The sequence below is a fragment of the Vanessa atalanta genome, chromosome 9 (genome assembly GCF_905147765.1).
Source record: "Vanessa atalanta chromosome 9, ilVanAtal1.2, whole genome shotgun sequence".
Lineage (NCBI taxonomy): Eukaryota > Metazoa > Arthropoda > Insecta > Lepidoptera > Nymphalidae > Vanessa > Vanessa atalanta.
Window position 1 is genome coordinate 5,289,258 of NC_061879.1, and position 14,032 is coordinate 5,303,289.

At 33.8% G+C, this 14,032-nt stretch overlaps 3 protein-coding genes across 4 annotated transcripts; 2 read left to right on the top strand and 1 right to left on the bottom strand.

The window, feature by feature from the left end:
• Window positions 1-864: 864 nt before the first annotated feature.
• Window positions 865-9,414, top strand: LOC125066543 (WD repeat-containing and planar cell polarity effector protein fritz). Of its 2 annotated transcripts, none has more exons than XM_047674655.1 (12): window positions 865-1,039; window positions 1,116-1,414; window positions 1,485-1,609; window positions 1,707-1,873; window positions 3,166-3,280; window positions 3,379-3,606; window positions 3,753-3,886; window positions 4,162-4,282; window positions 4,572-4,822; window positions 5,077-5,234; window positions 5,505-6,145; window positions 6,368-9,414. In XM_047674655.1, the coding sequence occupies exons 1-12, from the start codon at window positions 963-965 to the stop codon at window positions 6,614-6,616; spliced, it is 2,565 nt and encodes an 854-aa protein (XP_047530611.1). In that variant the 5' UTR covers window positions 865-962; the 3' UTR covers window positions 6,617-9,414. The 2 variants fall into 2 exon arrangements, with proteins under 2 accessions (XP_047530611.1, XP_047530612.1); XM_047674656.1 differs by having other exon boundaries at window positions 6,383-9,414.
• A 1,681-nt stretch (window positions 9,415-11,095) lies between these two features.
• LOC125066590 (ubiquitin-60S ribosomal protein L40) lies at window positions 11,096-12,393 on the bottom strand. The gene is made up of 3 exons (XM_047674723.1): window positions 12,253-12,393; window positions 11,760-11,991; window positions 11,096-11,330 (listed from the first exon to the last, which is right to left on the bottom strand). The coding sequence occupies exons 2-3, from the start codon at window positions 11,983-11,985 to the stop codon at window positions 11,167-11,169; spliced, it is 390 nt and encodes a 129-aa protein (XP_047530679.1). The 5' UTR covers window positions 11,986-11,991; window positions 12,253-12,393; the 3' UTR covers window positions 11,096-11,166.
• A 420-nt stretch (window positions 12,394-12,813) lies between these two features.
• On the top strand, window positions 12,814-14,032 carry LOC125066589. Its single transcript, XM_047674722.1, has 3 exons — window positions 12,814-12,975; window positions 13,062-13,241; window positions 13,816-14,032. The coding sequence occupies exons 1-3, from the start codon at window positions 12,901-12,903 to the stop codon at window positions 13,954-13,956; spliced, it is 396 nt and encodes a 131-aa protein (XP_047530678.1). The 5' UTR covers window positions 12,814-12,900; the 3' UTR covers window positions 13,957-14,032.

A 14,032-nucleotide genomic window follows, 5' to 3' on the forward strand; every position in this document is an offset into this window, starting at 1 on the left:
AAGAAACTAGTCTACTAATTTTACAACGTTTCCTATGATAACACTGTGATTTAGAAGTATATTTCAAAGATTATCTAAGTATTAAGTTTAATATTATTTTTTTCCAGTCAGAAAGGCTTTTGAGTTTATTTCTTTGTTTTTTTTTTTGTTAAGTTTTTGTTTCCTAAGTTACATGAGTTTATTTAAATTTGCTTATTTCGTAAAACCGTTGAATTTTGGTTCTTTTCTTTTAATTTCTAAGTCGTCTGTCAAAAGATAATTTGTATTACAATAAAATACAAGACTTTAATTTTATACCTAAACTATAATGTTTAAATAAGTCCTTTCTAATAACTAGATGCCTTTTATTTCATTACAAATAATTTCTAGGAAAGCTGACGCCATCATTGCATTAAAATCTCATCAAAACTTAAAAACTCACGATCGTGAGTTGGTGGAAGTCAGCCCCAGAGCTCACTATCGTGCTATCGACTTTCCAAAGTCCTGGTATACGCTGGATTTTTTTTACTATTTTTTACATAAAAATTACCACTTCTTTGCCAAAATATTACAGTTTTCATTTCAAATCAAAGGAACGAAAATCTCAGGTGCGAAAGGGATATGGGCTGTGGTGACCACTTACCATAACTTGTCCCATATGCTCGTCCGCCAACCTATGTCATCAAATATTTTTTACATAAAACGATTTTATTGAAATAAAAAGTAATAAATAATTAGTATTTTTATTAAATAACATTTAATGCTTCAGACGAAAAATATATATGGCAGCACTGAATGGACATTTATTAAATAAATACAAATTGACAATAGGTACATACTATGAATTGACATATGAGTTTTGACCAGAAGTTTGACACACGAACTCTTAAAGTTAGACAAGTAAATAAAAGATTAAACAATTGTAATGTTTGCCTGTTAAATATACAAATAACTTGAAAATAAAACTAATAAAGTTTAAAATTATGTTTACTTACGATGTAAAGTTTTTAACAAGCGACGACTTAATTTATTTAAAAAACAATGACTTTAAAAGTTACAAGTATGTTTCATAGAAATTCACTTGTTTTGTTTTTTATTTTGTAAGATAAGATAATAATTCTTTGAATTCGGCGCAGATATGAAAGTAAGAAGAAACTTGACGAATCTATACATGATATGGGAAAAAGAAGTTATTGTGAGAGACGCGGAGGTTATTGGCGATCACCGAGGCCGCGCCAACTACGACAATTGGAGTCAAAACTTCGTGACCGAAATATAGTTTACTGTGAATGGGTTAATGAATCCCTTATCGTAATTGTATTTTCGTCAGGTGTCATAGCCTTCATTACAGTCAAATATAGTACTTTAGATATAACACAAATACTCTTTGATAGATATTGTATAGGAAAAATAAACAGTCAAACAGTTACTGGTGGTATGTATAATTTTATTACTATAATTTAACAAGATTTCTCTCATTTCTATTATTTGTATGAACATTACAGTTGTTTTATGTAAGAAACTCTTATTATTAATACACATGGACAAAGTGGCAACTTTGATCACATTCGGAAAGACAATAGACAATGATACACCATGTCAGATATCAGACAGAGATCCTCACTTACAAGTAAGTTACTTAAATAACTTGGTGAATATAAAATAAATAGCTTAAGACTGTTAAAATTTCAGTACATAATTTAATTGGTTTATTTACTTTATTTTAGATACTAGATCTTGGAGGATGTGTGAGAAAAGTTGATCGTAGAGTTTCTTGGTGTGAGAGCTCTAATTATGTGAGGGTATTGATATGGGGAGCCACTGTATCGGAACCAGCACCGTGGAGTCCTGTGCTTGAAGATCATGCTAATCTTCATTTATACCAGATTGTTGGGTAAAAAAGCCTTTATATTTTTCTATTATGAAATCGCTCAAAAATCTTAAAAACTTTATTAACTTTTATATTGAATACACGTGAACTTAAAACTAGCTGTCTTTGGACATTTTTAATTTAACTTGTATTTTTTTTAACAATGTTTTGTACATTGCTGTAAACTGCCATGACTAAATCCCATTTTGTATAGAAATCATTTCTATCTTTACTGATTTTCAATAAATTAATATTGACAATGTTCATTCATTAGTTTAAATATTTTATCTTCTTTTTAAACTTTAATTACTAACAACACTTAAAATTTTCTATTACTTGCCATCTCCAAAATTGGTTTTCTAATAATTTTCCAGTTTCTTTGTAAAAATAATAAATAATTCACTCCTAAATAAAGAAAGTTCCCGGCATCTTAATCAGAAGCAAATAGTGCTTAATTGGGGTCAATAAATCTGCTTACTCATTATGAAATTACTGTTTCTCAACCATCTTATAATTACATATTTTGGTATTTTATTAAATCATCTAACACTGCATAAAAACTGAAAAATACAGGCAATGATTCCCAAATATTAAAAGAGGTGGTTATTTCTATTTGAAGAGTTCTATAAATTATTTATATCTAGTAAGATTAAAGTATTTCACGGGCACCACATAAAAAATCTAAAGGAATGAATATAAAATGGATACATAAGAGACAACCATATGAGTGTTTATTTATGTACAGATTATGTCATTTTCGATTTTATATGCCATAGTACATAATGTATTAATAAATGTATTATGTCCAGCTACTATATACAAAAACCCATTCGTTTTTCTTACGTATACATAATATAAAATAGAATTGTATTCAAAGCGTATAATACAAAAGCGACCGGTAACAATTTTCGTAATTTTCGAAATAGAAACGACTGCTCTTAACTTAAAAACCACTGATACCGTTAAATTGTCCCGCGACTCCTAACATATGTGAAACTTCGAAATTGATGTTCATTAAAATAATTTATTATTAATAAAAACCAATAAACAAAAAAAAGAGTTTATATATATTTATTGCGCAAAGCACATACAAGAGAGTGGAGATTCGTGGAGGACCTATGAATTAATATCACTTCCCCATTTCCAAGGGTGTTGTAAGAAACAATTGAGGGATCCCGGTCCCGGAAAATTGCGGGATGAGCATTCTATGCGACGGACCACACCCCAAAGTACCCTCACCAAAATGTCTTAGTAACACGACTTGTTTTTGCAAGGTCTCAAATGTTCACTGATACATCCTTGTACATATATTTCAGGCATCAAGTATCCCTATTAGCATACCACCAACTAGAGAATGAAGTGTTATTTGCTGAACTTTCACATAAACATGATCACATCATTCACATTGTCGAACAAATTGCGTGTCACAAGGTAAAGATATGAGTATCAAAATAAAATAATAATAAAAAACGCTTACAATATAAATGTATAGCAGTAAAGTATTTTTTTGAATTTATTTATTATTTTAGACAGGAGCAAGTTTAGTGTGGCACAGATACGAACTACCGCAGGGCAGCAATCGAATGACGAAGCTATCTTCACTTCATGAGAATACGATAAAAGTATCATTGCCCGCGCCTGCTCGCGTAGCGAGGCGGTCTCCGTGTGATATTAGAATTCTAGTAGCTTGTATAGACGCTTCCATACACGTGATACACAACGTTGCTGGGCTCACTCATTCTACAAAAGCTGGCTTTGTGAGTAAAGGAAATTTCATAAACTATTATCTTTGGATTATATTGATCAATTAAATATTAAGCATTAAGGAATATAGCATAAATACAATTGTACATAGATACACACACACACACGCACACACTTCAAGTCCGAGTTGATATTTCAGATAGCGACAGACGTGCGGTGGGCGGGCGAACTGATAGTGGCAGCTGAGGAGGCAGGTCGTCTGCAGTGTTTCGATCGCGCCCTATCTCTACTGCATCACCATTCTAAGTGCCTCGACCTCACGTCTTACATGCGGTTAACCAATAACTATTTCTTATTATCAAATTTAAATATATTTTATGCAGTGTAAGACTTTGTGCGTCACCTGTCATTTCTTGCAGTCTATAGATTATTGTGTAAATTATTCCAATTGTTAAATCGATACGAGGCCCTAATAACTGTAGGGCATTTCAGTACTTACTATAAAAATGAATCTTAAATAATATAAGTTTTGACAAGAACGTAGAAATGTTTAAGTAAGTTAGCGAGCTTCAATTACAATATTATATGTAATACAATAATTGTTTCAGTGAGTCAAAGCGCGTGCAGCTACTGGCGACTCAGAGTCGTAGAGGAGGGTCGCTTATTCTGGCGACGCTCGCTGGAGGACCGCTGGTGCTGTTGCGAATAACACACCCGCGTTTACTAACGGTAGGTATTTTAATTAATACACATACAATACGATTATTTATCTTTGGAGATTTTAATGCATTCCTAAAAGTGGAAGCAAAAAATTCTTTTTTCCATTTCAAATAAGTAGGTCGACTGGCAAATGGGTTATCTGACTCATTCGAATAGAAAAAAAAGTTATTTAAAGGTAGAGCCTTTAATACAATAAAAGCTTCAGTGGTTATTCATTTCGTAACTACGGCGCCGTTATATATTAATATTAGATTCTCAAGGCTCCCGGGCGTCACGTTTGTCATCGTTCACTCCGCAGGCGTGGCTACGGTCGAAGCGCTTCGCGAACGCGGTGGCTCTGCTGCGAGCGCTGGAGTGGGACGAGGCGGGCGCGGAGTGTCTGCGCGCGACGCGGGCGGCGGTGCGCGCGGGCGCGGCGGGCGGCGCGACGGGCGCGCAGCTGGCGCTGGGCGCGTACCTGGCACCGCGCGCGCCGCTGCCCGCCGCCGCGCACAAGTACGCGCCCGCCGTGCACGACCTGGCAAGGAAATTCTTCCACCATTTGGTGAGGTGAGGGACTTCGACATGAATACCTCTGTTCTTAGTATAACGTTGAGTTTCTATGTTTGAATCTTTAGAACCTCCCAGTCCCACTTTTCTTTGCCAGCGTTATATGTCCGTTTATTGAGGAAACATCGCCAAACAACGTCAACCATTCTGGCAGACAGCAGGCATCGCCTGCCATTAAAATAAAAACACTTTCTATCACGTGTAATCCTATGTAAATTATATTTCCAAAAGATCTATCCTTTTTATTTGCGTAGGCGAGGTCACATAGAAAAAGCCCTCAGTCTAGCTGTGGACTTGGAAGCTTGGGACCTTTTCGCCGACGCGCGCTGGGCTGCCAAGAGACTGAACCTGTCACATCTCGCTGAGGAAGCTGCTAATTGTGCTGCTTATTATGCAAAATTAAATAGACCCGGTTAGTATTCATTAAGTTGTTTTGAAATATAACAAAATATGGATTGGAGCGATAACATCCACAGTACCGTACACATGATGTTACATGCAACTAATGTTATAGCAATATAATCCGCAACAAGGTGCAACCAGTATAAAATTAATTACAAGAATTAAATACATTTTTAAAATCTCGCTATTTATACTCTACATTACGTACGTACTTTTTAGTATTAATAAATAATTCTTGATATGTATGTGTTTACCAAATAAAAATTTACTCTATTTTCAGATTCAGAATGTTCAGAATCCTGTTCACAGTGCAGCTCGCATTCATATACCGGCTCAGAAGAAGAATCCAGTACATCATCTAAAGCAATAAAAACGAACCCACCACCATTACCAAGGGTACCGTTACCATCCCACCCTTCAATACTGACAGTGCCTATAAACCAGAATGATACTTATACAACCACAAGTATTCGACCAAACCTTCACCAATATTTAGAAAGAGACAGTACAATCTGGAGTAAAAATGTCCAAGACGACTCTTATATTAGTAATAATAGCAAGCGAGAACCAATAAAACCTATTCATTCCCAAAATATGCGATGGAACAGTATGGACAATGTATTAAATATACAAAGAACACTTAAAAACTCCACTAGCTATGGGACTCTACGTGTAAACCAGGCTCACAATATGTTAGAGGTTATACCTCGTTCACAAGACGAAAGAATATCAGCTCACTTTAAACATTTGTTTCAAACTGAACTGAGAGAAGACACAAATAATGGTCAATTTTCTTCCAACGTGCCATCAACTAATAGTAATTTCAACGAAAGGTATCGCCAAGATAACTTTTGCACGGGTGTTAAACCCGAGAAGAACAAAGTGAAGTTTTCAGACACAGTTACTGTCACCGTCGTCCCGGTGAGAACATAATATTTACAATCAGTAGCATCATTTTCATTCATAATAATGTTGCTCTCTCGTAACACTTTTACTGTATCATTTTAAAGGGGTCAATTTATAACGTAAAAGCTTGTATGACTAATTAGTTTTCATAGTAGAATTATTTCTAATAATTTATTAGCATTTTAATTGAAATATAAATGCAACGTTAATTTAATGACATATTTTCCAATCGATAAGAAACACCAAACACAGGAGAGGCCTGGACCGGACCCGTCACACGAGCTGGCGGACAGCTTGCCGCTGTGCGCGCCACACCGCTACCTCGCCGCCTTCGCGCCGCACGCGCCGCCCGCGGTGCCCGCCGCCCCGCCGCACGCCGCGCCGCACGCCCCGCCGCACGCCGCGCCGCACGCCCCGCCGCACGCCCCGCCGCACGCCCCGCCGCACGCCCCGCCCGGTACTACGCTCGACTACGTCGAAGTGTGACGCATGTTTGTGTTAACCCGCACCTTCGACTGCACCCTTATTCACTATTTGTTGTGTTCGTAAGTTAGTGCATGTATGCATGATTTGAGTCGATAATTGTATAATCTATCCGTCTCATATTTTTCAGAAGGATGTTGTATTCGAGCTGCAGTCTTTTACACGTTGTAATGCACGATCATTAGAAGTTTCAAATTAATATAATAATAATAAAATAAATGAAAGCTTTATCTCACAAAAAATAGCTTTAAAATTCATCCATCAGTCATCATAGGAAGGCTTGACTTGTGAATTAAATGTGTTTAAATAAATAATGCTTACTAGTCGTCTGTCGTTGGGACAATTATTGTGTTTATAGATAGCAAACCCGTCATAAGCACAACAAATTCCCGGGTGCAAGCAGTATTCCATCGATCTCAACGCCCCTGAAAAATATATTTAAGGGAGCTAGTTACGCTCGCCGATAATCCACGACTTGACCACTAACGGCGGAGCGACAAAAGCATGCGGCGCCCGGGTTTTTTGCACCTCTAGCACCCTATTATTTGTAATAATATATCTAATTATTACAAAATAATTTCACTTTCATAAGTCATAAGCATGTTAATTTGTACAAAAACAGCAAAGCTATATACTAATAGAATAATTGTTGTCATAAAAAATAATATTTTCAATCACAAATGTTTATTCAGTTTCGCATAAATTTATTGATTGATTGATTTTGTTCATTTGAACTCTCATCAACGTATCAGCAATCTTGTAATGCTTTATGGACACTCTTATTTCTGGTATATAATATATAAACCAAATTATACATAGCAATAAAAAACATCATTAATAACACAAACCAACAATTAAATATTAGTTATCTCTTCACAAAATCCTAGAAGCAAGTTGTATTTAATTTTTTATAGTGTAATAAAAACAACATATGTTATTATATTACAGAGAACGCCACGAAGCCGTTAAAAATCAAAGTCGTCCATTTTGGCATGGTGTAGTTATGTCAATAATGTTAATGAATTATCTTCAATACTCCGTCCATTTATTGCTATAAGCTTTAAATTAGCTATATGTTTAAAATGTATAAAGTATAAAGTAAAAATGTATTTTCTATCAATGTTTACACCGTGACTACCTCTTCTAGTATTATGATCAAATCGATCTTCGTTTATTTTTTTATTTTAATTATTTTACAATAATGTTACAGATTGTACTTCACAGTCTACTGTGCATTAACCACATGTAAACTTTTTGGTTTTTAAGATTTATTCTATCGTTAACGACTAAAGTAAAAAAAACTTAGTATCTACTATTTTTAGAGTTTTATTCTCCTGGTGAAAAAACGGATTTCTTATAAAGTCAGTCTCGTGTCTGTCTCTCCGGTCACAGCCTAATGAAATAAGTATTACTGTATTAATTATAATTGTGAATTAACTAAATAAATTAATTAAAATGTGCCAGATCTTTTTAGATGTTTAAATTTGAATAATTATATCTAGAATATACCTCTTGTAAACTTCAACCAGCAGTCTTCAGTTGTTATCTAGCCTGAATAGGTTTTGTGGAAATATAAGAATTAAGTAATTTACACCGAGTTGCCATATGAACCAACTCAGGTAAAATATATAGATTTATTTTTAAGGTTATTTTCCTTACTAAATTTCGAATAATGTGGCCCTTTTTAGAACAGGCTAAAACAGAAGGATCTGGAGTGTACTAAGTCATTAGCACTATTTCCTAACTCTAACGGGTCGATAAGACGGACAATCCGACACATGACAAACGGGCTTAGACAAATGCATTTAACTCGAAATAGATTTTTATTGAATTCAACCAACGGAATAATATGACTATATGTCAATTTGTCTTGGTTAACTGAAACAGGAACGAAGGGTTTGGCTGTTGATTCTGTGGATTATATAAATAATATATTATTTATTTCCTCGAAATATATTATTATCGGCAAGCTTTTCACTTAAGGCGTGGATATAGGTACGTGTTATAGCTTAATTTGAATTCCTTCTTTTTTTACTAAGCTACCTATTACAAGATTTTTTTATTTACAATAAAATATTTAATAACACAATACTACGGAAACCCTCGACTATTTTTTACATTTTATCGATTTTTAAATATTGTTTACATAATCGATACATGTAAATAGTGATGCAATCCCTCTGTCACCTAATAAATCGATGCGGAGACGTGCTTAACGGATCTGCAATGGCTTCACACGATCATCCAATTGTCCAACACTCCAATATGATTCCGATATGGATATTCTTAACTCGCGATCGATCAAAACAGAGTACACATTTCAATCTCGTTCAATAATGAGGACGTTAATGATATGTGCTTCTGCGCTATAGCGCAGCTATAGCACATATCATTTTATAAATTGACACTGATGGGTTTGTTCGTGCGAGTCAGCCAACTTCTTTCATTTAGATACTATTTACCGACATGGGTGCCAGCGATCGTGTGCCAACACCATCCAACATCGTTAATCATTCACAAACTACCTCTACCCGTAAAGATTTTGACTATTGGATGACCTCGTGGAACCGGCATAACACTTTGCCGCCAATAACAGGTGGTGTAAAATTATGATGCTGCATATTTATCGATAATGTTCAATCGAAGTATGTCAACGACATATATCCACCTCTTAAACTATATTAACCATGGTTTTAGGTTAAAAATAGTTTAAATACTTTGTGAGAAATGTTTAAAAACAAACTTTCCTTATTGTATGTATATGTAATTGTGATTTTTTAATTATTGTTTATTTGAAGCATGAACTGTATCTGTAATGTTTTAATTTTGTTATCATTGTTATAATTATTATTGTCAGTAGCCTTTATAAAATACAATATTATAAAATTTGATTTTATATAATTTATTATAAAAATAAACAATTTACATAAATAAAACTTTGTAAACTAATACACGTATTTATATTTTAGAATGTTTTTTAATATAAAAACAACGTCTTCGCCGCTGATTTAAATGGAGCCTTAACGATAATGGTGAATACATACAATACAACAGCCACCACGATCATAGAGTTGAATTTGATTTAAATGTGAAATGCTTCATGAACCCAAATTTTGTGATTTCATTTGAAAAATTATATTTGTTATCATATTTATGAAGAGGTTTTTTTTTATTTGTCCTACATCGAGGTAGTGTAGTATAAGTTAATTAATTCTTACATTAAACACCAACCACAGTACTGCCTCACTGATTGACGACCATACCATTCGATTATTATTTTATAGTTATACATGTTTCATGGTTATTTAAATGGGCCACCTCAAGTAGTCACCATTGCCCATAGACATTGGTATCAGAAAATATTAATCATTCCTCAAATGTGCCATCAAACTTGGGAACAAAAATATTGTCCCTTGTGTCAAACTGGAACCGACCAATATAGAGTATTGCTATACGTCGGTAGACTATATGCTTGTGTGGTACCTACCCAGAGGAGCTTGCACCGACCACCAAGTAAATTTGTAATCTACGTAAAAAGAACGTCCCCATACGGTCCAGCCCTCTACATTATCTACTTATGATTTATTAGATATACATTTTATAAATACAATGACATGACTTTAATTCTTTTTTTATATCTATATAAATTGGGTAATCATACTCTTCGCCACCTGATGGTTAGTGGCAGTGGCGTAGCTAGTTGGGTAAGGGCCCCGGTGCATAGAAAAAGAATCGGGCCCTCGCCCCCTCTTTAACGTATATAGGCATTCAAAATTATAGTTAGTAATAAGAATGGGATACAGAATACAGTGAGTTGAACATTTCATTAGTAAGTTAAATTTATACTTCATCTCTATTCAAAGCTCTTTTCATAGCTTAGGTTAGAGAGCCCCCAGAGCTCAGGGGCCCTGGTGCACTGCACCACCTGGCCCTACGATAGCTACGCCACTGGTTAGTGGTAGATGCCTCTTCACGCTTGAACGATACGTTTAAAGAAAGGTATAAGAGGAGGGGAAACGTGTGCAGGTAGATAATTCTATTTTTTGGCGCTGCGACAAAGAGAAGAGTTGCCTAATTTCTTCGTGCGCGATAGTGTTTGTCGAAGTTGGCGATGACATCGCGAGCCAGCATATGTAGGAAGGGCACTTGATACCGATTGACCGTGACAGTCGATAGAACCCAATCAGCGTCGTTATTTCTCGACGCAAACGTAGTTTAAAGGGTGTATGACCTTAACGTCGAGAGCGTCGTTAAACGCAAGTTTTGTATATAGATGTTAAAGTAAATGAATATTTGGAAATGATTCTTTTCTTTCAATAGGACCTTATCCTAAGAAATAATATACAAATTCAACAAAACTTTCAGGGTTTCCTAACCTAGCCGACTATAAATTGCAATATATTATATTTTATATAGACAAATTTAATATAAAACACAAAAACACTAATATAATAAATAAAATATAGAAAAAAAACCACACTCTGCGTTTTTTATTACATTTTATATTATACTTGTAAATTAGCCACAGTTGAGGATGTTAAAAGAATATTAATTTAATCCTTAAGCTTCTTCTTGGGACGCAGGTTGTTGGTGTGTCCACATTTGGTCTTGCGGCAATTGGTTGCACGGGGGTGCAGACGGGCGTAACATTTGCGGCATATCATTTTCTCACAATTGTACTTCATGGCCAAGATACGAAGTGAGGGTTCAATAGTACCTGAAAATGTTTTATTTATATATTACAATTCATTATATACAGAGCAGCAATGTTATGGAGCTCCGTAATCATAAACAAAACTATTATAGAAAAAAAAATTATAATTGTTTGTTTTTGCAGTGTTATACTCAGTGACTAGCTAAGTGTACCTCTTAAGCTAGCTTAGCCTAGCTCTTAGACTAGCTAAGTTTAAGTTAATCTTTTTTTTTTTGTGACTATGCATAGTAGTAAATAGCAGCATATAAATAAGTCAAATTATTATCTTGTCATTTTTTCTTTTACAATTTCTAAATAACCTAATACACAAACTATGTGAAACAATCTGTTTTCATAACCGTATCTAAAATATTACGAAATTACATATTCACAACAGAGATGTTCATCAATCATCAGATATATATATTTATTATATTTAAAAGAAAAATTAACCTCCACGAAGCCTGAGTACAAGATGAAGTGTAGACTCTTTCTGAATGTTGTAGTCCGACAAGGTACGCCCATCTTCTAATTGTTTTCCTGCAAAGATCAAACGTTGCTGGTCTGGCGGAATTCCTTCCTTGTCCTGAATCTTAGCCTTCACATTTTCGATAGTGTCAGAGGCTTCCACCTCAAGAGTGATGGTTTTTCCCGTAAGGGTTTTGACGAAGATCTGCATTGTGAGCTGAAAAATATAGTTTAAGTTTACTTAATACGCGCTTTTAAATTTTGATTGGTTTTGAAACATGAAATGAAAAAAACAAAATGAAGCCGTCTTCGTCAAGACGACATGCCACGCGGATTTTCAAATATCGAATGTTAATAACAACTCATTGCTGTTACTAAAATACTTATACAAAATTTCCTATTAAAAAGTATAATAATCAGTAAAAAATACAACCAAAAAGGTTTAAATTAATAATTTTCATAAAATATTGATACTAACCTTCGCGAAATGTGCTCGATGAAATGTCAAACACCACCAAAAAGAAAGATTATAAATGACTACTTGTCAATAGCAAAAATCTGGCACAGACTATACAAAAAAAAAGTAAGCTTAAACGAATAAGGTATTCAATTTTTTTAATTATTAAATTATACATAAAAAATACGGTTCCATAAAAACTTTTTTAAAATAGTTCATCTCAGATGCTACATCGATCCGTATCACAATTTATTAAGTATATCTCATTGAATCCTACATGCACATAAAAAATTGAATAATATATAATATTCACCCATTACCCAAGTTAAATTAGCAATTAACGAAAAAAAAAAATATCGACTATTTACACGTTTAAAAACATTGAAACTCCTGATTTATAAAGATAAATCTGATTAAATAATTTATTTTGCTTTATACAATAACAAAATAATATGATTATTTTTTCTTATAAGTTATGATTAATTATATTACTACTTATTTTCAATAAAATTTGAATATTGATGTATTACAGCTTTAATATTTGTAACGGGGTAACTCTGGAAATTTCTGAACGTCATCCATATTCGATAAGTACTTGTTTCGTAACAGGTCGGATTCTAAGCACATTAGTATTTGAGAAATAATAGCTCCTATTCAAAGGATTGCAAAATGTATCACCAACTAAGCAAAATTACCGGCAGGCTGATCGCCACTTCCAATCTACAAAGTCCACTATTTCCAGTTGTAAGTAAACAATATATACATATATTTTTCTTGTTCGATAAGATTATCTTTTGATTTTTATGATTAATATTTATAATGATTACAAGGCTCCCATTGCTCTCCAACGAGTGGACCCTCCAGTCATTCAGTACAACACTGCTCAAATGTCAACGGTGACTGAATCTTCAGCCTGCCCAGCCCCAGGATCCAGACGTCTCATGCCTGGCACCAACACTCCCTATCCGCCTGTTAGCGAGACCATTAGGAAACGCCAAGAACTCTTCCAGGTAACTTGACAAAACTCTTAAACAGAAATAATCAATACCACTAAATAATAATTTAAAATTGATTTATATTAATACTCATTAGATATACACAGCAAGTTTTTTTTTTATTAATTCATTTCAAACAAATGTACTGTACTATTTTCTCCTTTATTAATAAAAGTTGCAACAGTACAAACACATAACATAACATAATATTGATATAACATAATCTAGTAATCCTATTAACTGACTTAAGTTCTCTTACAAAAAATAATTATAACTATAGCATATAAATTAGTATAAAGTGGCTAAATTAAGGCATTTTCACATTCTAGCTATTTGCACAATATCTTCATTTTTTTTTAATTTATTTGTTTCAATTGGTTTTTTTTATATTTTTAATCTGAATTTAATTATTAATAGATTTTAAATTATTCTATTGTTTTGTTAATCAGTGGCTTATAAAATCACTACTTACCTGTTATATTGTATTCTGACACTATCAATAAAAAATATAAAAAAAAATTGTCACATTCTTACATAGTTCTATAACAAGATAACTTCTTTTTTAACATTATTTTTTTTCTTGTTTCAGAAAGAGGATGATGTGCCAGTTTTCCTGAAGGGTGGTCCCTTTGATGGTATCTTGTACCGTTTCACAATGCTGCTGTGTATTCTTGGATTAGTTGGTATTGGCCACACTGTTTACATTCATGCTGTCCCCAAGAAGCAATAAATAATTTAGTTTTATTTCAATAAATTATACTATGTATTAGTTGCTCGTGCTTAAATAGAAATCAAGAACTACAGCA